We start from the raw sequence: 26,299 nt of genomic DNA, 5'->3' as shown, positions 1-26,299 counted from the left end.
AGGAGCTTTTTGTAGGTTCTTGTAAAATCTAATGGCATCCCTAAGTACAATTGATGAGTAAAACTACTAATAAGGTTTTGTGGAGCTCAGTGGTTTATTAAAAAAGATTATAGTCTTGGATTACAAGTAAGCATTTTTTTTTCCCATCACTTGATACCCATAACTTCCATTATTGTCGATAAACGTTACAGAAGTGCCGAGGGGAGAAAGATCCCCAAGACTAGCTGATGAATATCTGAAGAGTCTGAATGAATTATAAAGTCAAGATTATTTTAATGGCTGGGTTTTTTTCTTTTTGATCCAGTTATATTGCATACTAAAGAAGGCTGCCCAGCAATCCATACCAGTGCACTAAGAGAGCTGGTTTCTCTCGAAACCTTCAAAGGACTTTGAGCTATCGGTAAGAACCCTTGGAATTACCATCGTAACACAGAGAAGTAAGCTGTGGGTGAATACTGCAGCACCAGTACTCAAGCCTTGCAGCACCAGAGAGCACAGTGGCACCTTTAAGGATCCTGAAAGCCATACATAATCTGCATATTCATTGATATAGAATTTTTAATTTGGGATAAATGTGTACCTCTCTTACTCTGTGCTGAAGGTGCCTTCCATCCTTCACAAGACACAGACAAAGTATGATTTGGATGCTGAAGGGAGAGAAATGCCCATTGCAAGGATGATACTGCCTCTCTAAAATCAGCCTCTATATCTGGCTTTATTTTTGTGAGCTGGCCCATGTGATACTGAATGCAGGCTCGCATTCTCTAGGTGATAATGTTCTAAGTCAAATCTACAGTCAAAAAAGGTCAGTTCATAACTATAAGCCCATCCAAAGGGGCTGTCACAGATGTGCCCACTATCAGTACATAAAAACAAGGATCTGACATTCAGCCTGGGTTGAAACAACTGGCATTCCTTTCATACAATTTGGATTTTACTGGACTGGAGCCTTGTAAATCAATCATTTCTTGTGGCTTATTTGCCCCTCATTTCTTTTCAGTTGACTATAGTTTTACCATCACAGAAAAACTAATGCTATTTTATGTTGAGGCCAGGCCTGAATGGCCCCCATGACAGGACAGATATCTGCAAACAAGCACTTTCCATCGCCACTCTGTTGGCCAATGTGGGTTGGACTTGATGATCTGCTCAGGTCCCTTCTGACCCTACCAACTATGAAACCCAAGAGGGTTGAATGGCAGAAAGCTTCAGCAAAAAAAAAAAGTTGCACCTACATTGAACACCTTCAAGAGTAAATTGGATGCTTATCTTGCTGGGATCCTATGACCCCAGCTGACTTCCTGCCCTTTGGGCAGGGGGCTGGACTCGATCTCCCGAGGTCCCTTCCAGCCCTAATGTCTATGAAATCTATGAAATTATACCAGTTCAACTGAATTAGCACGACAGCACTGAAAGCTACACCTTTTCTGTAGATCAAGGTAAGGATGAGTGCTCAAGGTCTTCGTAATGCAGAGTTCATCCTTGGCCAATAATGATGGAGACTAACAGTGTTTTTTCCCTTGCCAGTGGCCTGGATGGGTATATGACAGGCTTCTTGTAATTGGTTCAGCGCGCTTTTCCAAGCATATGTCCTTTTTCAGTTATTCACTGAGTCTCTCAGCTGTGCCAGTGTTACCCTGTTGGTTGCCTGTCCTTCTTCTGAGCTGACTGTAAGAGAGGACATTCCAAAGTACAGTACCCCACATCTTGCCAGTGCCATTTTGTGTGCCTATCCTGCAGACACTCTCAGCTTTGCTGAAGCATATGGGATATTTGATCAGATTTTCACACAATGTTTGGGAATAAACAGCAGCCCCAGAGTAGGCTTAGGTACACAAAATGAGTTGATATATGGTTATTTCACAAAGGAAGCTCCTATGTGGGCACAGCTGTGTTTGTTGTAACTGGTTCAGATGGCAGCAACACAGCATCCAAAATAGTGCTGTGGGCAGGCCTGTATTGTAGTTGTGATTTGGCACTTAGTCACACAAGCAGTAAGTAACTTGTGAGTCCACTTTAATATTAAATGGAGAGATGTTTAAATAGTTTTGTAACACTTCAAATCTAGAGTATATTTAGGGGCTAAATATATGATTAACGGGCAGAACTTGGAATGCATATCACTCTGATCAACATACATAGTTATTACTTAAAAAAAAAAAAGTAGGCTATGTATATGCCAGTCTTCACATGTGGCTTAGTAAGGTAAAATCTTAGAGAAGCGCAGATCCATCTCTTTAAAAATTTTGGAAGATTTGCTGGTGAGAGGCAGGTGGTAGGTATGAGATTCACTGCAAAAAACTGAGTATGCTTCTTTCCTGTTTTGGAACACCCTGCATTTACATTTACTACACTTAAGCTCCAGTACAACTTTGTCACCCGTGATGTGGTCCTTGGACAAATTAGTTAATCATTTGATACTGCAGATGTCCCATCTCTAAAATAGGGAGGACAGCCATTATCTTACAGAGGTTTTGCAAGGTTTACATTCATCAGTCTATGACACACTTTGAAATACTAAGATCGATATACTATAGAAGGCCAAAATACTATCTTTGGAATACCTGCGGTACTTCCAGCTATTCCCATCTTAATTCAGGTTTTCCAAAATTGCAGTTTCTGTGGTGGTTTTCATGGGCTGAAGTGTCTATTGGTCTTTAAGTTGCAGACTGCCAGAGTCATTTTACTCATGAACTGCTTTATTTGGTGCAGGTCTAGAAAAAGAAAACTCTCTTCTTTCTACCCACTACTCCTGACACAAAATGTGGGTGTATTTGGTGGGAAGGCTGTTAAGCATACTCTGCATTGATGCAGAATATGCTGCTTTTTTAAAAAATAAAGCATGTATGTAGGTGGATTTGTTTTTAAATCACTAAGATATGCTACGTCAATTGATATAGTAACTGTTTTAAGATGCATGAACTCTTTTAAAAAAAAAAAAAAAAAGATCTGGGAGTCTAATAAATCCCCTCAACTTTCACCTTTCTTTATTTGCCTTCAGATTGACAGTATTGTCAAGAGCTAATGGAGAAGGGGAAATCTAACAGCTTTAAAATTACATAGTGCTGTCTGCAGGTTGACCTTTTTTCAGCTGATGGTTCAATTTATTTAGGTGATAAAGAAGATACTGAGGCATGTGAAGTCTGTCTTCTTGACAGATGTAAGCTTATTGAAACTCTCCTTCCACATCCTTTCCCCTACTGTATATGCAGTTTGCCTTTTGTTTGCATAAAGCAGTGGTTCTTAAAGTTGTGTGTGTCAAGCCACCTCTTGTTAGACTTAGGGTACCCTTTGGAAAATGCCAGCTCTTAGCTTTCATTCCTTTTTTTCGACTATGGAAAAATATAAATTGTTCTGTTGCAAACAAACTCAAAAATACCACAGCCAGCCAGAGTGTTTTTGATGCTGTCGATATTTATTTGATGACTCGTGAATCTTGTGTTTGTACACCTAATAGTACTAATATTGAACAGCACACTTTGGAGGATTTTGCAGCACCGCAGGCTGCCATGGCACTGCAGTTAAGAATCATTATCATAAAGAGATGCATCTTTTTTTCTTTGAGTTTAAATGCTGTGTGAGCTTTTCAAGGTTTACAAAATCGCAACAGTCTGAGCATATGAGACGCAAAATTGACTAATAGTTGGTCACAGATCTCCTGAAGGGATGTCTGTAAAAATGGTGTGTGGAAGAGGGGGAGTTCAAAGGCAGTTGTTGGTTTGGTGCAAAAAGTAAAGATCTGACTTTTTGGTTGGTTATACAGAAAAATATCATGATATTCAAATTTAGGGGGAGTCCCAACATAGCTATGTCAGTACTTGTATGAAATTAACTATTTCAGCTTAATTGTTGCCTTCATATATACATTTACATCAATTAAGAGAGAACATGCCAGCAGTAATGAGGCCATGGAGAAATATGGAAATACTGTATTCACAAGACTTAGCAACTGGTGGAGAATATGGGCAAAATATGCAAAGAACATTTCTTCAACTTACGGTGAAATGTCTGCAAGAAGTTTCCTAGAAGCTTTTGGGGTATGTGACTTTCAGCTCTGGCCCCATGTCTATGTTTTACTAACAGCTCATGCTACAGGGAGCGTGAAAAAATATTATCTTAAAGTGAACTTGATGTAAATGAAGTTCTGGTTAGAGAGCTGCTAACAAGCTTTTCTGGCATAGATATATATGAGCCGCCAGACTGATCTAATGAAGCTTCTGAGTTAAATGTTAACCAAAGCAAAGTTGGGCAGCTCAGTTCTCACCTCTTTCCCTGAACAAGCAAATGGTTATGCTCCCCTTCAGGCTAAAAACTTTATATGTACTGAAGTGAAACCTATGATGGAATATTATTGGTATGCCCCAAATTCTCATCTTTGTAACCTGAAAAGGGAGAAGGGTCAGGTAAGTCATGAAGTCCACTGGGGAGTTTACTATTATTAGACTCCTATATGGAAGGTCCTTGGATACGATGGTGATAACTAACAGTGTAAATCACCAAGATGGATAGGGAAAGAATTTCAGGCCTCAGGAGGTATAGGAATTCCATGAGAAAAGCTCATAAGTATTTCTGTTCTCTAGTCACAAGATATCCAAGGACAGTATAAGGACTTGCTCACTCAGAGAAATAGACTGAATTCCAGATTAATTGTTCTGTTGTAACTATTCTGGAATAGCCATTGTGCTTTAAACTCACACCCAACCTTATTTTGGAATAATGTCCCTGTGCAGAGATACCCTAAGAGCAATGGTCAGGACTGCATATCATGCTATTCTAGTCCAGTGATGATATGTTAAGCCAAGGATGCTATAGTGATATTTTTACCGAATATCCTTCCTTTAGGAATAAGTAGAATCTGCCATGCACTACTGACTCATTTCAATTGGAACAGCACAGTTCAGTAAGGGGAGATGATAGAGTCATAGGTTTGTTACTTATAAAGTCTGTCTGATACTACCTTTTGCAATAAAATTATATGAGGGTGAAATGAATTTAGTGCTGATTAAATAGGGACAGTTCTACTTCCTCTTATGTTAGGGTACTGCTAGTTTAAAAAAAAAAAGAAATTTAGGGAGTTTGAAAAATAAGTTTATTAATGCACTTTTACTGAAAAAAAATAATCAAGTGGACAGCAATTAAATTAACCATTGTGGGTGAACCTATCACTGGTGTCTACATTAAGTAGGAACATCAATCTCATTTTACGGTCATGCTCATTAAAAATAAAAAATATAGCCCATGCTACTCTATCATTGCCTTCCAAACAATTGGGCTCTGGTACCTAAACTTTTACTGTACTAATGTTAAACTTCTATTTAATCTCGCTCACTTTTCCCCGCTCCCAAGAGTCCTTTGCAGCTGTCTGATCTAGACCTTTATTCCACAGTGACCCCAGGAAGCTTCAGCCCACCCTCAGGGCTTGTTCGTCCACTCCAAAAAATACTTTTAATTTCTTTAGAATCTTTTTTTAAAGGAATGTAATATGCTATGCATAATGCCTCATCAGTTGTGGGAGGTAGGAAAATACTCCCATTTGCAGATAGGAAAATTGAGACTCATCGTTTTTTGGTAACAAAATTGAGATTTCTTTTGGTCTGATTTAACAGGTATGGAATTTTTAACTCTTCAATAACTCCTTGTTTCCACTTTTAAAGCTTCTTCTTAGTCCCCTCCTTTAAAGCCCTGCCCTTTAATATGCTCATGATAATCCTGCAAACACTTAGCGTGCACATATCTTTTGTCACATGCAAGGTCTTATTGTCTTCAGTGCAGCATTCAAACGCATGGTAAAATGATCTAAAAAAAATGTAGCATCCCAGAAGAGGAGAAACTTGTAGATATGGGAAAATCTTGAGCAAAAAATATGTTGGGGTTGGCATTCCTCTTTGTAAATGAAGAAAATACAATTTCCAACTCCCCCCCCCCTTATGCATACACAGCCATTGTTTCTTGTCTTCTATTTATAAGCTTTTTTGGATCAAGAATACAACAGATGGGGGATTACGAGGTGGCTAGGAGACAGTGTCAGCAGTATCAGCAAACCAGTGGCTTAACTATTGTCAAATTTTCAGTAGGCATCGTAATAAGGAGGATAATGAAGTGGCTTCGTGAATAGTATGAGTGCCTCAAGCATACGAATAGCACGGATGAGAGCACAGAGGTGCTTGCCTGACAATTTGACAAGTAGGCAGTAGTGGTTGGTATTGCGGCCTGATCAGAGGCAGGAGTTGATGTTTCTAAAGCACATGAGAGATAATAGGTAGGATGGGGATAGGTTGTAAAGAGCCTTGGAAGTGCAGACAAGCAGCTTTCTCTTGATGTGATAGAGAAGGGGGAGCCACTGGAAAGACTCAGAGAGGCATGACAAGATCAAAGTGATGGGCAAAGAACGTTATCTTGCATTCTGAGTGAATACAAGCAAGATGACTACGTTTGTCAAAGCCACGTTTGCTAAACTGTTCTACGCAGTGAGGCACCATAGTCCCCTTGTACAGTTAAAATTTGTTGGTCTGGCAACGTAGATAGAACAGAATGGTGTTGAAATTGTACCTTGAAGATGCATTAGTACAACACACGAATGCATCTAAACACAGCTTACTTTTTTCTTCTGTGAAGTATTTTATCATAACCTCAGATTCCAAACCGCCAGAAAACATGTTGTCTTTTGACTATTTTATAAGTTGTTTTGCAACTGGGTGTCCCAACTTCATTCATTTGGGTTTTTTTAATATAGACTAAACTGGTTCATGTTAGTGCTGTATAAACGTGATTTGATTGGAACCTGGGAGGAGAGCCAGAGTATTTAAACTGAATTTAGAAACCATGCATTAGCTTGCATAGAAAACTTGGATAGAAGATGGCTTCTAGGTTCAATTTAAACATCATCTGTTTTCAGTGATAATGCCTGCTTAAATTATATTAGCTTGACCGATTTGATTTTTGACTACAACTGGTTCAAGCAACAGGTTTAGTTTGACGCTGTGTCCTTGATCTGCATTGTTCCAGTGGTTTTTTGCTCGTCTTTCAGTCTGTTTTAAAATTAAATTTGCCTTCATTTGCTTAGTAGGATTGGTAAACAATAGCACTCTTGCTAGGGAGCCCTCATGCCGGCCTCAGTTAACATTATTATCGTTACCATTTTATTTTCACTATGTGCTGGTTCTGAATGAACCATGCTACATGCTTTCCATACCCAGAGGATGGTACAATCTATGACAAGACGTACAAAAAACATGGGAAGAACAGGACACCACAAATAATGAAAGTGGTGGGGCATTTTAGATTCATTATTTTTATGTCTATAGAATTTTTTTTTATGTATAAGATAGAGATAACAGTGCTTACCTATCTTATGATTTGCTGTAAAACTTCCTGAGATGATTGGATTAGGAGATAAGAAATACATTACAGTGGTCATTTGGTATTATTTGGTTGGCCCAGTACTAAGAAGTCATCAGTTTGACCTTTGCTTCTTAAATGTGTGGGTCATTCTAGGAATTAATGGTCTCACCTAGGCTGAGACATTTTTGGCAAAGACAGTTCTAACAATATAAGGACTCATTGTGATGCACTATATTGCCTCTGTAAAGGCTCTCAACAGAGGCAGTGAGACCTGAAACACAAATAAAAGTCTGTTTTGCCAGGTATTCCATCCTGGCTAGTGCAGTCACGTGCACCTCTTTTAGAAATCCCAAACACCTACAACTGAGCGCATCTTCCTAGCCTAATTTTCAGATTTTTTTTTTCCCAGTTGAACCAAAGCTCTCTTTGCAGATCAAGACAGTGGATGGCTGTGTGGAAAATTCACCACATACAAAGAAAGGTAACTTGAAAAAGTTCCACTGGTCTGAAAAAGTCCTAACCTTTTGGATTGGAACCAATGTCATTGATGTAGAGGTTGTCGTGCCCATTTGTTGTGGAGCGGTACCTGTTTTCAAAACCTGTTTTGAAATGAGATTGAGTGAGAGTAGAGTTCGAATGATGCATCTGTGGCTGTCCATTAATTATGCGAGAGAGAAGGATTTTTTGCATGATCTCTTATTGGACCAGCTGCACAGTTGGGATAAAGCTAGACAAGCTTTCGAATGCAAGACATTCATCATCAGGTCTGCAGTGAGTGCGAGATCATTTGTTTAATAGACAGCATTAAAAATGAGTTTCAGATGAAGTCAGTTAGGTGTTAAACACTGTTCATGTGAGGCATTTACTTATGTAATTATCTCTCATTTACATTATAATAAACACTTCTCCAGGGAGCTTAGCCAATCATAAAATGCAATTAATTTTGAACTTCACTTTTAGCAACAACTGGCTCTCCAGAGATTGAACTCCCTAGTCAGCATATGCATTTTTTTGAACTTCCTGTTAAACTAAAACAGTTTAAATTCCTTTTGTCTCCTCTCCTCTGGGCCTGTTCCATTTTTAAAATAATACTGAGGCTCATATGCATGCATGCTTATGCCTGGAAGTCAGGAATACTGGAGCTCAGTGTTACAAGGTGTTCAACTTTGTTAACTCGTTAATTTCTGGGGAAATGGGGGTGAGTGGTGACAGCACCTACAGAGTAGACTAGTAGCAAGCAGATGGGAAGTAGGTGGGTTGTGTCACTAACCCTTAGTGATTTGTTCATGGCTTTGGCTAAGGCCCCTGGCAGATGTTACACTTGTTGTGTGTTATAGGTATGTGTAGCCTGACAAATGCTAATATGCCAAGTGGCTACATAGTCAAATTATTCTGAGGTACTTCTGTGCCACTGAAGCTGCTGTTCCGGTGAGCAACTTTGGCTGGTGTGCCATGTTTATCCATGGGTTAACCAGTTTAACATCTAGCATGTTATTTGTTGTGCATGTAATGTGTGATAAATGTAATGTCTGCCAGAGGCCTGCTGTCTTGGTGGTGCAGTTTCTTTATCTGTAAAACATGGACAAAGATGTCTCACCGTGGTAAAGGTCCTTGAAGGTGCATGGATGCAAAGGGGTATTATGCTGATGAGTATTATCTGTGAAAAGCGTTTGAGGTATTAGCATGTCGGTGAGCATGATCATATTACAAGTCAAATTCTCTTGGCCAGCATAATTGATTTATCTAAGCCAGATCAGTAAGTGTTGATGGACAGCCCTAATGTTCATTAGCATGGAATAGAGATTGGGCTTGTTAAGATGGAAACAGGCTCTCTCTTTTTTCCTTTTACAGAGGAACCCTTTTCTTACAAGGGCTTGGAAGTGCTAGGAACAGCTGTGTTGGAAAACATTTCAGGCATGGCTCAGCCTTGCTTGGCAAGACTTTTTCAGTGTAGCTGTCACTAATATGGTTGGAACATGGATCACTTTTCCAATGGAGCAGGTTTTTTTGTTTTTGTTTTTGTTTTTTTACAAGGAAAGATGAAAATTTAAATGAAATAAAACAACAGGGTTAGCCCAAACCTCAGTGGAGTGTCTTCAACCTGGGTTAGAATTTTAGCCTGGTTTAGCCCAGGAGTGGGCAAAATATGGCCTGCAGGCCATATCTGGCCCGTGAGGCCACACTATCTGGCTTGTGGGGCCCCTAAAAAATTTAGAAAATTAATATTCATCTTCCCTTGGTTCCTGTCAAAAATGACAGGAACCGAGGGCAGTAGGACCCAGGGGAAGCCTGGTGGGCTCCCACAACAGCAGGGCCTGCCCGGCCTTGCCTCCAGCCAGAAGCCCCAGCAGAGGCTTCTGGCCTGGGAGCACGTTGCTGCCCCGCACTGGAACCTCAGGGAAGGGGGGGTGAAGGGAAGGGGGGACCCCAGGCAGAGAAGGAGCACGAGGGGTGGGGGAAGTGACCCCTCGCCTGCCCTGTGGCCAGTGCCATGTGCTGCAGCCGCTTGCAGCCTGTGTGGGGCTGCCTGTGCCTGCTCAAGACAGCCCCGTGCAGGCTGCAAACGGCTGAAGTGGGGATCATCAGCCACGGAGTGGGCAAGGGGCCACTTTTCCAACCCCTGCACTCAGCTTTTCTCAGGGCTCCTTCCCAGCACAGAGGAAAGCGGCTCCTCCCCCACCCCGCGGCTGGTGCTCCCTGCTGCAGCCACTCGCAGCCCGCATGGGGCTGTCCAAAGCAAGCACACAAGCAGGATGCGAGTGGCTGGAGCGTGGGGTGCCAGGCATGGGGTGGGGAGGGGCCGCCTCTCCCTCCCGTGTGCTCAGCACCAGGTTGTAACCTGGCCCCACTGCCAGCCTGGGCCCCGTGCGGCTCTGGGCTCACCCACTGGGGCTGCGCGTGGTGGCAGCAGCAGCTACAGCCCCCTTGCCTGCCGCACCGGGCAGTGTTTGCCACTGCCGCCTCCAGGCTGCCAGCAGCAGCCAACTCTGCCCGGCACAGCAGCCTGCCTGGGGCTGTCTGTGCCTGCTCCAGACAGCCCTGCGTGGGCTGCGAGCGCCTGCAGCCTGGAGCACCGGCCATGGGGCAGGCGAGGGACCACTCTTCCTCGCACTCAGCACCAGCTTCTTACCTGCCGTTGAGCATGGGGTTGGGGCTATGTGCTGCCCCCCGCCTGTACCGCGGGGTTAGGGGGCCCTGGGGGTGAGTGGGTTGGGAGCCAGTGGGAGCACCAGTGTCCAGGGCCAGTGCTGGCAGGGCCCAGAGCAGGGTGGCAGGAGTGCGGGGTCACAGCCGGCAAGGGCTCTTTGGAGCCGGGCCTGCTCCCCCCTCTCTGCTGGTGCAACCCAGCCTGGCTCCACAGACCCCTGCCAGCCTGTGCCCCACTTTGGGCTGCACTGGTGCTGGCCCTGGGACATTGGGACTTTGGTCCCAAGATGGTGACCGGGGGCAAGTATCCTGTCGAGGGGCGGGGCTACCCATGCAGCCCTTGACAGCCTGCCAAACCTGGATAAGCAGCCCTCTGCCCGAAATAATTGCCTGCCCCTGGTTTAGCCTTTGGTTTGAATGCAAATGGAGTTACAACCACATTAGATTGCAGGGTGTTTTAAAATGATTTTGGATGTAGTTAACAGCTCTAGAGCCCAATCGCCCATCACTGTAATGCATGGCAGTAGAATTGGATTTTTAGTACCTTTGAAAAACAGGTCCCAAATACTCATAGGACAAGCCTTGAAGGCTAAAAGTGAGGTATGCCATTCACAAGCCTCACTTGCAAAGCCATATTGTAGAAAAACTCCTGGCAGCAAGATTCCTGCCTCTGAAAACAAAACTGCTAAGGATATATTTTTTTCTGAGGCTTTGTATTCCCTGGGAGAAGAATGTGTTAGGAAATATATGTTTGTATGCTTTATCTGTGCACTTCTTTTTCATCACAAGATTACTATCTGTCCTTACACATACGTGATGCATTGTTATTCATTTAAAATTTATCAGGAAAAAGGTAAGTTGAGGCAAGTGGACCTTGAGAAATCTCTAAACTCTGTTTTTCTGTCTTATAGTGTCCATATGAATAAGCCTCTTGATTAAGGGCTTAAATTGATCTTTAACTGTTAGAATGAAACCTATTGTTGAAGATGGATTCCCTCGCGTTTACCTGCTCTGGGCCTTTGGTGAAACATCTAGTTTTGGTCCTTGTCAAAGATGGGCGTCTGACCTAGGTAGACCTCAAGTCTACCCTAGTACGGGCATTTGTATGTAGCACAGCTATGCCTTCCAACCAACGTGGTGTGCTGTAATAACCAGCACTTGGATCTCGGTCAGAATAGTGTGTCAGTCTAAACCATTATATAATCCTCCTCAGTCTGTTTCAGAGATTCAGTTGTAGTTGTGTCACAAGTACAGACTCATGACCGCTTTAATTTTGAAAACAGATGCACAGCTTTCAAAAGAATACTGTTAAAATGTTTTTAGCTTTAAAAAAATATGAAGGGGACCAAAAGAAGGAAAAATCAACCAAAACTGCCTGCAACTTCCTTTAAGAGTAAATGTTTTCGTATTGTTTTAAAACCATCTTTAAATATTCCCTGGGTTTCTTGTAGTTCAGATGCTCGGCTTCCATGGGGCTCGAGCGTGCAAAGCCCTCAACAGTTGTGTGTGTGGTGCTGAGTGCCTTCAACGTGGCTTGATTTGCAAGCAAATTGGAGATGTTCAGCTGCTGTCTGGATTGAGTTCTTAATGCAAAAGACCCAGATCATGAAGCAGATTAGTTTTATTTTCATTGTCCAAGCATGAGAGGGACAGTGTGCATGTGCGAGCAAAACAAGGCAAAGGATGAAAAACAGATTTTTGTGTAAAGCATTTGTAGTTGTAAGGACATGAAGCGTTAAGCTTGTCTTCAAGGAATTTGTTTTCAATATGGTTCTTAATTTGACCATCTCTCTTTAAGGGCAGACAAGCTGCTTTCCACACGCATCTCTCAGATTTAGAGATGGAATGAGAGAGAACTATATCTAAAAATATCATTTTCTTATTAAATATTTAAGCAGCCTGCTAAGCAGCTGACAGCTCTCCTTTAAGCAGTAGTTAAAAGCGTAAGAGGAAGAAGCTCTTTGTTGACTGCAGGTACCTTTTAGTGTTCATGTTTGAATTTCAAGTTTGAGGTTACTGGCCTGTTAAGTGACTTCTCCCTGCAACTGAAAACCAGCAGTGTCCATCTCCATTACTTACAGTAAAAGCAGAAGGGTGAGGGAAAGCATATATTTCTGTGATGGATGCTGCTTAGTTTGGCAGGGACTCTACTGAGCAAGCGGCTGTGGGCTCTGACTTCTCCCGTGGTCCTGACTTACTCCTCTTTGGTTTCTGCTTGCAGTTACCTGAAGGAGTTTCGCACCGAGCAGTGCCCTCTGTTTGTGCAGCACAAGTGCACTCAGCACAGACCCTATACTTGCTTCCACTGGCACTTTGTCAACCAGCGTCGTCGCAGGTCTATCCGCCGTCGGGACGGTACCTTTAACTACAGCCCTGACATTTACTGCACCAAGTATGACGAGACCACAGGAATCTGTCCAGAAGGAGATGAGTAAGTAAAGTCTGTGCCCTGCTTCCCAGCCAGTCAGCACTTGGGATCAGTCCAGGTGTTGATTCCAGCCAGCGTTTGTAGAGACGAGACGGGTCAGCAGAGTGGCGTTATAAATGTAAGTAACGTCAGAACAGATGTCAAAGCTGCAGTAGCAACCCTGGCATCAGCTGTAACTTAGAGGCACTGTCTCAAGGATTGAGAGGAGTCCAGTTTCCATGGACAATTCAGTCCTTGCATCTTCAGCAGAATTTTGATGTGAAAGGCCTCTCCATTGATGATTGGACTGAGAATAGCTGACTCGTTTCCCTAGGCCACCAGACATCAAATAATAGTGCTTGGTCACTATTGATGTGGGCTGGATCTGACCTGGTGGCAAAAGAGCTCTCTGCCCTGTTGTCTGTTCCCTGATAACAGCTAATTATCGGCTCCCATCTTATTAAATGGTGTGATTTAATTTCCACTTGACGGGTGCCAAAAGATCTCGAACAATTCAGTAGAGAAATAGGAGGTATGCAAGAAAGGGCAGCACTGTTAAAAGAGCATGGGGTTTTCCATTCATGTACATAGTAAATTCCAGTGGAAAAAGAGGTACAGTACTTAAAGGAATATTGTTGTGGCTGTGGGAGAGATCAGCTCTGAAAAAATGAATATAGAATAATGCAGAATCAAAGATCGTATTTTAAGCTTGGCTAAAATTGTATCAGTCTGTATTTCAGTCATATTTTATGGTGTCCATATAAACAAAAATATTGATTGGAACATAGCAAATTCTTCCTGAATTATAAGAGTGTGGGGATAAATCCACTCCCCAACTCCAGGTGTCTCTCTTGAGTCGATTTCTCTTCATTAGAAGGACTGTGGATAGGTAGGTAATGATTTGGAGCCTTTGATCTGACCCCTCTTTCAAATTTGACCTAGATTACTTGTGAATGGAAGTGATTCCCATCTTGCTGCTGTTTGTGGGTGTGCATCTTTAATAGATCCTGCCAGCATATAACCTTCATCTGCTGTATCGTGTTTTCCATTTCTCTAACACATGTGGATTTTTCCCCTATGAAGGTATCACCGAGATACAACAGGGAGAAGAAGAATAAGGGCTCAGCTAAAACTACAGTGTCACATTTCTCCTCTTGCCCCATGCTCTCCATAAGGGATGTCTGGCTATAGATAGACTGTCACAGCCCCTGTAGGAGTACATCAGCAGGAAACAGTAACAGCAAGGCGTCTGGGTGGATGGAGGGCTGCAGAGGAAATGCATGTGCCATGTGATGTCCTCTCAATCATGGCAAGTACATCAGAAAAGCCTTGACAGTGTCCTTGCTTTTTTCCGGATCCCTGACAACCACTGGACAATAGCTTAATGAGCCTTTGCTGGCTTACACATCCATTTGTTTTACTTGTCAGAGAAACTGTTATATAGTACATACACAGTGGCAGACCTCGGGCTCTCAGTAATTCTATACAGCACAATAAAGGAGAGGGTGCAGGGTTAGCAAAAGTTTTGCTACCCACACCCATCTCCCTTAGCAGCAGGTCCTTTAATACTGTTGAGTCCACCAGTAGGTATAACCATATAATCAAAATTTGCTTGTTTTTCCCCCCTCTGCCTCAGGTGTCCATTCTTGCACAGAACTACCGGTGACACAGAGAGGAGATATCACTTGCGCTACTACAAAACTGGAATCTGCATCCATGAGACAGACTCTAAGGGAAACTGCACAAAGAATGGCGTCCACTGCGCCTTTGCTCATGGGCCCCATGACCTGCGCTCTCCAGTTTACGACATCCGGTTAGCAGAGGATGGGATTCACATTGGGATGGTGTGGGGAAGGGTGATTGGGCCTAAGAGGAAAGCCAACTGATCAAAATAACCAAATACTGCCTGGTATCAGAGGGGTGGTGGCATTAGCTATCAAGGCAAAATGAGCAACCCTTGCCTAGAAGGGTTCCATAAAAGGATGAGATATTGGGTTAGTTGCCTACCTAGGTACACTGTAGGGTTCAGAATCCTGAGCTGGGGATTCCCAAAAAATGTACAAATAGTGCAGCTGCTGTTCAGTCACTTGATGTTGCCCTAACTTCCACAGGAGCAAATGGATAGCAATAAAATAAATCCACTTCAAAGTGTTGTAGCAATTCCTGCCTGACAAAATTGTTAGCTGTGTATATCTCTCTCTCTTCATCTCCTCTGTCTGCCTATTGTTCATTTAACTGTATTCACTAAGGGAGCTTCAGGCCATGGAGGCTCTACAGAATGGTCAGACCACATCAGAGGGTGGCATAGAGGGTCAGTCTGCAGTTGCCGCTAGCCATGCTATGATAGAGAAAATACTCAGTGAAGAGCCAAGGTGGCAAGGTGAGTCCCTCGGGGATCCTACAAGGGCCTGTAGTCCAGCATTCTTGGAGTGCACATTCCCCACAAAGTTCTTTGCATAGTAGCGAAGCACTCGTCAACTGCAAATAACCAGTCACTTCCTTCACAGACACAACATACGTGTTGGGAAACTACAAGACAGAACAATGCAAGAAACCCCCCCGGCTCTGTCGCCAGGGTTATGCCTGCCCCTACTACCACAATAGTAAAGATAGAAGAAGAAGCCCAAGGAAACACAAATACAGGTATCCTTCTTAAAGGCTTTTCATTTTCTGCCTTTAGGGATGAAAGATTGCACAGGTGCCTTTCATTTGCATAACACTGTTAGCCTGTCCTCATAGCTTTGCTGAGAAGTCTTCTGCACTGTGTGATTGCGATCGCACTAGTCTCCACGCCTAGCTAGAACCAGTAACGAATGCCCAGCTATGTTGCATACCATGTTATAATGAATGCATAGGTATTTGTATCATATCACGTTGCACTCTGTTCTCCTTACTGTGAACTGGACCTCTTGCTAATTAGGATGGCGGCGGTGGTGGCGATCATTATAATGATGATAACGATATTATCTTCATGACCATCATCATGAGAGAGAGCTTTATTTCAAAAATTGATACAGAAAAAAATAACCTGAAAGGGTGAATTTAATACAGTTTATAAACAAAATTGTATAAGTAGCCATATGAATCTGAAACCACGTGACCTCACCCGAACTAAGTTGTCCCAGGTCTGGCTAGTAGGTGCATGGAAAACCACTTTGGAATCCCAGGTATTATAGATACAAGCCAAGGAATTGCGGTTAAACCCTTGGCAAGTATGAAATCATTTCTCAGCAACAGTGTTGCTGCTGTTGGGCTGATAGGCAGGAATAAAGGTTGTAGGTTTTACAGGCTTAACTGGAAGCAGGTTAAAATCATCACGCCATCTTCGTGTACAATAATTAGGATTGCAAGGGACGGGGTGAGCTCTTTAGTGCTGTCTGGTTTGCACTCCTGATTGATGTGGGACCCACATTTTCCCCCTGCACTGCAAATTAGCAGCGCTGTCCATGGCTTAACATGCAACATGTGCAGTTTGTGGCACCACAAATAGGTTTGCCAGGCTACAAACTGCACGTGTCTGTGTGTCTGGATCTGACCTGAGAGTCCTCATGTGACATCTTCCCTTCTCTAGCAGAAGGCCCCTTCCATCTCTGCAGCTCTTCTGTGTGCCTTCAGGCAAGAATTGGAGGAGGGACTATCCCTCTGCCAGTGAATAGAATGCTTTACAGTTCCCACCCCTCCATCTTCCCCATTCAGCTGCTGTGTCTGGCTGGTCAGTACTGGTTTCTGTTGCTGGTGTTGTCTGCTTCCCCCTGCTGTTTATTGAGGGAATGAGTAAGACTTTCAAGAGCAGGGGAACTTCAGCATATCAAGAATGCAAACTGGGAAATGGAAGAGGTTTGAGCAGAGATAAAAAGGGAGCATTTTCCTTGGTGACCTGATGCAGCCCTTTTTCCCATGGTTACCTGGTAACCCTGGAAAAATAGACTAGTCTGAAGTGTTACATGCTTCAGAATTAGCCAGTTAACTCCCTAATGTTATATGAGCACATAGCTCTGCAGCAGAAGGCAAACCCCTACTTTTACCAGTAATCATATTGATACTAATGTGCTCAAACTGTTTTGAGTTCAAGTCAAGTTTCAGTCTTGAATGGTGAAATAAAACACAATACTTTCATTAGGGAGCCTGTAGAGGGAATAAAAGTTACGGAAACATCTGGGAAAGAATTAGAAAGGCATTGGGGCCATCCAGGCAGGAGGAGCAGCAAGAGGGCAAATAAAGTGCGTACAACAGAGGAAACTGTCAAGAGTCCGTGCTGACTGTCCCAGCAATTACTGTATGGCTGACATCTTCCACTGCCCTTTCTTGACACAGATCGTCACCCTGCCCAAGTGTGAAACATGGAGATGAGTGGGGAGATCCCACTAAATGTGAAAATGGAGAATCATGCCAATACTGTCACACCCGCACAGAGCAGCAGTTTCACCCAGAGGTACAGTAACATTGCCTTTGCATTTAGGATATTACTGAAGTAGCAAGATCATTCTGGGATTATGGACAAAGATAAGCAGCATGTGTCTGGCCATCAAGCCAAAGAAGGGAGTGATGAACTGCTTGCAACTTGGTCCTGAAATGCAGAAGAAGCTTATTGGGAATGACTGAGAACTGCAGCTACTCAGTAGGCTTCCTTTTAGTTGGGAAAAGTTTGGGGGAAAAGATGGAGAAAGGAAACATATGTGTAAGTAAAAAAAAAAAAAAAAAAAAAAGAAAGTAAATGCACAGTCTGTGTCTTGGATATATGTTGAATGGGATCACAGGTGAGCTAATCAGTTTGTCCCCGCTAGGGACATGATCGGTTGCTGACAGACACCGAGCTCCTGGATCTGCATAAACCTGTCCTGTGAATGCTCTAGCAGAGGAGCCAATCGCACCCAAACCCTTTTTACCACAATTACTGAAAGCATGGCTGAGACCAGGTCCTGGTCCCAGTTGTATCAGTGTGTTGAAAATGGTTTTGATTGATAATCAGCTTCACCACCAGATTAGGAGTAGATCCCTCTCTGAGCATTGTCCGCAACTGATCATTTTGCCGCTGAACATGAGGGCATAATTTTCTTGCCTATCATCTGCCAGTTTTCCTTGTGAGGCTGTAACTTACCACTTTTCTCCCCAGGAATTTCGTGTGAAATTTCTGGGAGACTTAGTGGGCATCGGTGTAAATGAAAACCTTTAGGTGAGCTTGGCTTGGCAGGAGCAATAGCTGACATTTGCAGAGTTCCATAGAGTCATAGATGTAGAGTCAGAAGGGACCTTGTAGATCTTCTAGTCCAACCCCCCTGCCTTGGGCAGGAGAGAAAACTGGTGTGTTTTAGGGTTGTTGTTTTTTTTTTTCTTTCTTTCTTTCCTTAAAGCAAAGCATTGAAATTGATAATCTGAGAAGTTTGTTGGAGTCTTCTGATTCTGGTTTTATTTCACTCTGGAATCCATGCAAGGTGTTTCTCTACCTCAGCTGCTCATCTTTGTCTTTTTTACCACATCTGTTTGTTTTGAGTTTTTTTGTTTGTTTGTTTTTTCAGATCTACAAATCTACTAAGTGCAATGACATGCAGCAGTCTGGCAGCTGTCCCCGAGGACCCTTCTGTGCCTTTGCACATGTAGAACGTATGTTGACTCCTCTCATCTCTGTGACGTTTTAGCCGTTTATGAGGTAGCTTTAGGTCTACGTGCTTCAGGCCAGAGTAGACAGGATGATGCTTGGGACCACACAAGGAAAGCTTTCTGTTTGTATTTTCAGAAACGAAGTATTAACTTGGCTGCTTCCTTTCAAATCATGAATGCCAGTCGGGGGTGTAAAACATAACTGAAGGGGTTGTATATTTTCTAAGGCTGCAGCCAGGGATGCTCATTGCTTTGACTTTTGAGGCATCTTTCCCTATCTTCTCTCTCACTTGACCAGTCCTCCTTACTTATAGAACAGAGCAAGCATAGCTCTTCTTTACATGGTTAAACCTATGTCACAATTGAATTAAAAGGCATATATGTCTTTTTGTCAACCTTTTTTAACACTTCTGCTGTTTCCATTTTGCCTGAAGTTGAACTGGATGCCACAAACTGATTATTCTCATTTTGCCTCAGAGGATTCAGGATTTCCTGAATTTGTTGGCAACACATGGGGGGTGCATGCGGGTGCACCTGCACCACCTGAGATCAGCTAAGCACCCCCCAGAAGCGCCAGCTGCGAAACCGAAAGTGCCGGTGGAAGTGCACTTCTGGTTTTGCCACTGCCTTGGCGATCAGTGGATTTTTAAATGGAATAGAACAGAATTATGACTTCACTTATAAGATCAAACCAGAGAGACACTGAACTTGGGAGAAAGTAAGATTTTATTGAATAGCCAATATCCCATCCCATCCGATTTGTCTGTTGTCTGCTTTTCTGTCAAACTTAAGAGATGCCTTACTCCCAGCCATAATACTGCACTTCCAGTTATACTCCTTTAAAGCGGTACTGATCTTCTGTGACCAGTTTGGGTACTATTGTCTTAATTTCTCATGGTTGTCCCCAGCGTAGTATCTGTAATACCTTTCTTCCCAAGGTGAAAGCTGAAGATCAAGTTGAATTCACATCCACACATTTGCTTGTTTGTATCATCTTTGCAGTGTGTATTTCAGAAGTGTTTTAACAGTTGAGAATTAAAATAAACGGTTTTGATATTTATACAGAATAGGGTTAGATTATCAGGCTCTTGTAAAAATGCTGATTTACAATAGCTGAGCATCTGGCCTATAAATGTTACAGATGACAACCCCACAGCCTTATCTAGTCTATCTCCCAATCCGTGAAGACGTTTTCCCTACAGTAAGTAAAGTCCTTTGTAACATAGAAGTAGGTGTCTGCTCAAATTGATTTCTTGGTTTTAAAATGCATGCATCTTGCATACAGACATAAACATTTACTACAGCTCTGCACTACAATCTTGTTCTGTTGAAGAAACAAAAATCCAAGCAACTTTGTCTTGAGATTAAATTAGAATATATTTAACACACGAGAGTATCAGCATGCATTTTTTTTTTTTACTGGGCTGCAGTGAGAAGACCTTTTCTGAGCCTCTTTGAGCCTCTTGGAAATCACCTTGATAAATATTGCATCTGATAACTATATGGTGCTGAGGTCTGTGATATTTTGGATCAGTACAGCAGAAACAGTCTTTTCTGTATATAAAAGGATGTTTTAAAATGTGAGCAATTCCATGGCTTTTTACACACTACCAATTTCTGTAAGGTCTACTGTTGAGAAATAGTGGGGGTGTGCACACACTCACTGTACCTACTTACAATAAACCAGTTGCTTATGTGTACAGCATGGATAAAACCCTTGGTTAGCATGGGGCACCCTAGATGTACAGTATGCAGTTCACTTTGCAAACCTATTACAGGAAGAGGTGGTACTCGGATTCAGAACAGCAGATTGTGTAGAAGTAGGGAGAAAGTAATATAAGGATTATAAGACGAGAAATGCTTGCTTTGCCAGATGAGATTTCTTTTTTCTTGCTTCTACGTTGCCTAAAAATAGGTATTCATGAAATATTCCCTATGCAGAGTTAGTAGCTAGAGATGTATATAGTTGCTCTTCCCAGACATCTTGTGATTCCTGGCCATTCACACAGTTTTGAGTGACATTGCTTGCCCTTTTCCTTTCTTACAGAGCCTCCGCTCAATGAAGACTTACAGCCATCCTCAGCTGTATCTAGCCCAACACAAGCAGGCCCTGTGATGTATATGCCATCAGCTGCCGGCGATTCTGTTCCAGTCAGCCCTTCTAGTCCGCATGCCCCAGACCTTAGCAATGTATGTAATGCTATTGGGAAGCCCTTGCCCATGTTTCACAAATGAGGATTTTCCTCTATTAGTGTACAAGTGTCTTCCAAAGGAGGCAAATATAGTACCCTTAGGCATAAAGGATTTGACTTTGGTTGGCTGTCAGCTCAGTACTTCCACAGGTGGGATGAAACATAAGTTTCAGCCTTAGAAGTAGGAACTAACCCTTCACCTATAAAACATGGCTTTTCTTTCTCTTGACAAGCTTTTTGATTGAGGTACTTAAAGGAGATAGTCAGTGGTGTCCAGCAGTAATTCTTCTGTCTAGTTTTCTCCTCATTGGAAACAAACATAGGACTTCATTTTCCATGTACTGTCATTCAGACCTTGAGCCAGAATCACTTTTATACCTACATTTAAGTTGGCAAAATCTCAGGGTTAGCCTGTGCACACATTATATTATGGAATATCTATTTCCCTAAGGAAGGCTAAGCCTGTTTAAGCTTTTATACAGCTCCTGAAGTGTGCTAGGCACTTTAGATTTCTCTACGAGAAAAGAGGCCCCTGCACAAAAGACTTGCAATTATAAGTGGACAGCATAGTGACATGAGTGCAACACAACCTCTTTCGTTCCAATTCTTTTTTTTAAGTTTGTTTAGGTTTTGCCTATTTTTACCAAGCCCCCTTGGAGCTTGTAAACTCCCCAAACTGTTGACAAAGACTGAAGAGAGAGAATAGCAAAAGCTTAAATCACAATTGCAAATTTTAAACTGATTTAGAGAAGTTGAAATCCTTTAAGAGTCCCCTGTGAAAAGAGACATTTTTCAAGTTCAGAGTCTAAAGCAGTTATTCTGAAAGTGTTCCAAGTTTGTCATAAAGTGACTGTATCTTGAACAACCAGCTAGATTTTTGGGACAGACTAGACCTGTTATTTTTGCTTGGTTAAATAACAAGCAGGAATTTTTTTCTTCCCCTGTGAATATGCTGTCTGAATGCTGTGAAAGTCAGCAGGAAACTGAAGATCTGTTCTATCTGATGACTGGGGGAGGCCTTTTCTCTCTTTGGAAGTCTTTAGTCTTTAAAACAGAGTCTTTAATAATCCAAGAAAGCAAGCCAAAAGGCAACACATGTCTCTGTCATTTCATCACTCCATGGGGTGTCTGCATGTAGCTTGCAAACAAATATGGCTTTGCTGATGATAATTTTATATGACTAATTAATCCAAGGAAAAATAAGCCAGGCAGCAACTAGCCTCATATGGCCTCTTCTGTTTTGTATTTGTACCATAGGTGTGGAATAAAACAGGAGCCCTGCCAACTAGCCCCACCTCCACCACAGTGAGTAGTGACTTTGTGACTGTCAGGGAGGGAGAACAGCAGACAGCCTGTGTGAAAAATCAGAATATTGTAGGATGCTCTCAGCATTCTCCGTGCTACATTTGAAACTGTGGTAGCAACAACTGTGCATAAAGATGGTTCTAAGCAGTCTCCTTTTAGAAGCGAGGCAGATACCTGATTTCTAAGGAAAATGAATAACTAATGCCCCTGAAGATGCTCTTTCTCTAATGTTCACTTCCACTCCACTGCAGTCTGTGACCCCCTCTGCATGGCAAACATCATCCTGCAATAAGTGCAGTTGTGATGCACAATTGTAGCCCAGTGAAGTAAATATTGGAAGTCCCTGTTTTAACATTCATGTAGGTACTTGGGCATTGTCTACACTGGGATTTTCAAGAGTTACAGCTCCAAGGTGGAAGCAGTAGCATTCATCTAACGCACACAGGCTTGAGTGTTCATGGGCGACCCTGTGATTTTGAAAAAAAGTGCATGTGGGGGGGGGCAGATGGTGTGGTGCGACATCACATATAACACATTTTTCTGCAGGTAAAAAGAAGTTCTGCTAATATGCTAGGGGCTTAGGCCCGTATTCCATTTAAGATCAAAACAATAAGGAATATAACTATTGGAATGTGCGCTAGTTTGCTAGATTGTATGTTAAGTTTAAAAAACAACTAGGCAAAAGTTGTCAAAAGATACTGCTTTATAAGTTCTGTAGTCACCCTTGTTAAATGTGCATCTCTAATTCTGATTGGCAAAACAAAACCTAGCCTTGAGCATCTCGACAGCGCATCCGACACTTTGCTGTCCGTCATTTCCAGTTATGTTAATGTTGCCACACCTGAGTTAAGGTTTTTAGCTAGAACTAAAAGGACTGTAGGGCTGTGAAACAGAAGAGAGATGTTGCCACCAATGGTTAACAGGCATCAAAACCACAAAAGAGAGGATAACTTGAATAATGGAACATCAAGACCATTAAAAAAGAGAGTGGGTAATTAGCACCTGAGGTGAGCAGGAATCAAGATTATAATGACCCACAAAGTCAGTTGACTCCCTCAGCACTTCCTGAGTAGAAATGCTGCTGCCTCTCCCAGGCAGTTGGTTTTAAAATTTAGGTGGGGCAGGAATCAAATGGGGGTATAAGTGTACCACTTCACCCCTTCTGGATTTGTCCTTGCTAGTGTTTCTTTTGCTGCTTTGGCTAACAGATTTAAAGAGTGTACACAGATTTCAAATCATGTTCCTGGATCATACAGTAGCCTGAGGAAGATAAGATTGATTAGACTTTTGAATTCAGTGAATCATCTGCAAGCCCCAGAGGAATTCCAGTAGCTATAAAGCCTCGGATTAAGAATCATTGTGCTAAATGCACCACTCCATTGCTGAGCAGTAGGGCTGTGTGAGGCTTCGGACAGAGCCTCAGATCTGAAGAAGCTTCAGATGCTTCAGGGTCCGAAGCAGCATGTGGAAGCGCTGGCCTCGTTTGACTTCCCAAAGTGGTTCAGAGCTTCTGTAGAGCTGCCTCGGAGATCCACCCATAGGGTATAATGGGGAATCAATAAAATAGCTATAACTTTGTTGTTTTTTGTCCGATTTGGATGAAATTTTCAGGGGTGGTAAACCTGCAAAGAGGATGAAGCCTGCCAAGCTTCATGAAGTTTGGTGTGAGAGTTTAGGGGGAACAGCACCCCAAATTCTTGAAAGCAAAACTCCTGTCATGTCTATATGTTACAACATGGGGTTAAAGCTGTAGGGGTGGTAGCTCTTACTGAGGCCACAAAGCCTGCCATGCTTCAAGAAGATCGGTGCAGGGGTTTGGGGGGAACTGCCCCTCAAGCTGCGGACAAGCAAAACTCATGCCGTGGGTGCTTGTGGGACTGGCTGTCTCTGGCTTGGGGCAGGGAGAGGAGACACTACTGCAGGCCTGGCTGCTAGGCTGCTGTGTTACCAGTTACTAGTCAGTCAATCGTGATTCACTCAGGCACCAGCTCAATACACAGGACCTAGCTACTACATAACGACTTAACGAGCATCATTTAGCACCTACAAAACCAGGCTAAGGAGAGGAAAGAATCAATACAGAAAATCAGCTGCCCCAAGACAGAGTCTTGGCACAAGTTTTGCCTGTCAGCAGCTAGGGGTGCAGGGCCCCAGGACCCCCCTGCACCAAACTCCTCCACACTTGGCAGGCTTCACAGGAGGGGCCACCATCCCTGCAGCTGTCACCCCGCTGTGCCTGAACACAAGCGGTGTCACCCATGGCACGAGTTTTGCTTGTCCACAGCTTGAGGTGCAGTTCCCCCCAAACCCCTGCACCTGTCTCCTTGAAACTTGGCAGGCTTTGTGGCCTCAGTACGAGCTACTACCCCTGCAGTTTTGACCCCCCTGTAGTGTAACACACAGCCCTGACATGAGTTTGGCTTTCAAGAATTTGGGATACAGTTCCCCCCAAGCCCCTGCACCGATCTCCTTGCAACTTGGCAGGTTTAATGCTCTCAGCAGAGGCTACCATCCATGCAAGATGCATCCAAATCGGACAAAAAACAACAACGTTATAGATATTTCATTGGTTCCCCCTTATACCCTATGGCCAGATCTCCGAGGTGGCTTCAGAGCCGCTTCAGCCAGATCGAGGCAGAAACCCGGTCTGGAGCTCCAGATCAGATCGCAGCCATCCGAAGCCGGGTCGGATCGCTGCTGACTCGCACAGGCCTACTGAGCAGTATTGAGGGGTCCTGCACAGAATCAGTATTTTGTGCTCCCCCTACTGGCTGTGCAGCTGATGCACAAACACCGTTACTCAGAATATGCTCATCTTGTACTGATCATCAATGAAGTGGATGCACAAACAAGGCAGTAAGTGTTGGAAGCCTTAGGAATAATTTCCTACATGACTTGGTGCTAGTGACTGTTTGGCCTTTCCCTTAATGGTTTGGACATTTCCTTCTGTTAGATTCTTTGTAGGAACAGCAGCCTTGGAAGCCCATCTAATATATGTGGATCTCCCCCTGGTGCCATTGGTAAACCGCACAGCCTGGAGAGTATTGGTTTTCCCACAGACTCCGTGACAGCAGCCAGCAGCTACAAGAAGGCACCAGGGTTTGAACGAGAGGATCAGGTGGGGGCCGAGTATCTGAAGAGCTTCAAATGCCAGGTCAGTAGAAAGGTTCAGGGGGTGGAGAAAAGTTGCCTGATTTCTTCCCCCTGGGAACAAATGAAGTGCACAGTTGCTATAATTCCCCCCGCCTTCTCTCTCAATCTCCCTTTGTTCGTTCTGTCTCATGCTTACTCATGGTTGTCCAACTGCCCTCACAAACTCAGTCTGCCAAAAGCTAAGCCTCTTTTTTTTCCTCCTAGCCACTCTTCATTTTTTTCCGCTTCTGGCACTGGATACTGGCTCCAGTGTCACTTCTCTCCTTTACTTCTCCTGTATTTGTGTTCTCCTTTGCATAGGGTTTGTGAAGTACTTGGGAGTATACAAAGCCACACCAAACAGCTGTGTGGGACTGCTGAGGTGTACCAGCTGTTTGCTACTTCTTTTACTGCACTGCTTCTCCAGTCAGTTGTGTGGGATCACTGATGTGCTTTAGCTGCGTGGAGAAGCAGCAACCCTTTGAAGTACAAGCTGCAACAAAGAGCTGAGTTGCTCTTCTTGAAACTGGCAGCCCACTGTAAATTAAGCAGGTTGGAAGCCACCCAGATACAAGTGGTGCAGGCTGTACTAGAGAACTGACTGCAACAGTGACCGTGTTAAGAACTGAGCCAAAGCCCTGAAAGTGCAGAAAGTAAAAATGTGTGTGTACCGGTATCTAAAATTATGCACCTAACCCCCAATAGGCATGTGTCATAAATAGAAGTGTTCTGATCGTTTTTCTTGTTTTAAGAATCGCAAATCATCCTGAATTCCCACTGATGTTTAATAATGTTGCTATTTAAATAGTGGTTCTATTTCATTTATCTCTCAGTGGGCAGGGATGAAGGGAATTCATGTGTTTTGTGTTACTGCTTTTTGGTTGTGTGGAGAGTTTTTTGCAAGGCTGAAGTAGGAAAGCAGGGCCCTAAAACACCCCTTCCAAATCTTAGCAGTTTGTTTCATTTTCCAACAGCTATATTATAAAAGCTTCCGAGAGTTTTGCATGAGAGGTGCTAGAGAAATACAAACACGTGGTACAGTAAGCGTGTTCTGTGTCACGTGTACAATTTATTTTCTGGGTTTCATCATTAATTTATACTGTTGTTTTCTTCCCCACACTTCAGCAGTGGGAGTTGCAGCAAAGATTTCAGCATTTTCTTTTAATATCTCTGCTTT

The 26,299-nt window shown here is 43.1% G+C and overlaps 1 protein-coding gene across 6 annotated transcripts in view; it reads left to right on the top strand.

Moving 5' to 3' along the window:
- The window catches only part of UNK (unk zinc finger), a 51,900-nt gene that overhangs the window by 7,768 nt on the left and 17,833 nt on the right, over positions 1 to 26,299 (top strand). For 4 of the 6 annotated variants that reach the window (XM_090061395.1, XM_090061396.1, XM_090061391.1 and 1 more), the window contains exons 2-10: positions 12,710 to 12,919; positions 14,532 to 14,708; positions 15,145 to 15,275; positions 15,403 to 15,538; positions 17,210 to 17,327; positions 18,412 to 18,496; positions 20,541 to 20,683; positions 21,943 to 21,990; positions 24,944 to 25,144. In XM_090061395.1, the coding sequence (XP_089917521.1) occupies positions 12,710 to 12,919; positions 14,532 to 14,708; positions 15,145 to 15,275; positions 15,403 to 15,538; positions 17,210 to 17,327; positions 18,412 to 18,496; positions 20,541 to 20,683; positions 21,943 to 21,990; positions 24,944 to 25,144 (1,249 nt within the window). Of the gene's footprint in view, positions 1 to 12,709; positions 13,035 to 14,531; positions 14,709 to 15,144; positions 15,276 to 15,402; positions 15,539 to 17,209; positions 17,328 to 18,411; positions 18,497 to 20,540; positions 20,684 to 21,942; positions 21,991 to 24,943; positions 25,145 to 26,299 lie in introns of those variants that run through there. The other 2 variants (XM_090061397.1, XM_090061393.1) reach the window with 2 other exon arrangements.

This window comes from Crocodylus siamensis, chromosome 8 (assembly GCF_052110815.1).
Source record: "Crocodylus siamensis isolate JL-2025a chromosome 8, ASM5211081v1, whole genome shotgun sequence".
In the NCBI taxonomy this organism is placed as follows: Eukaryota; Metazoa; Chordata; order Crocodylia; family Crocodylidae; genus Crocodylus; species Crocodylus siamensis.
This window is presented reverse-complemented; position numbering and strand designations above follow the sequence as displayed.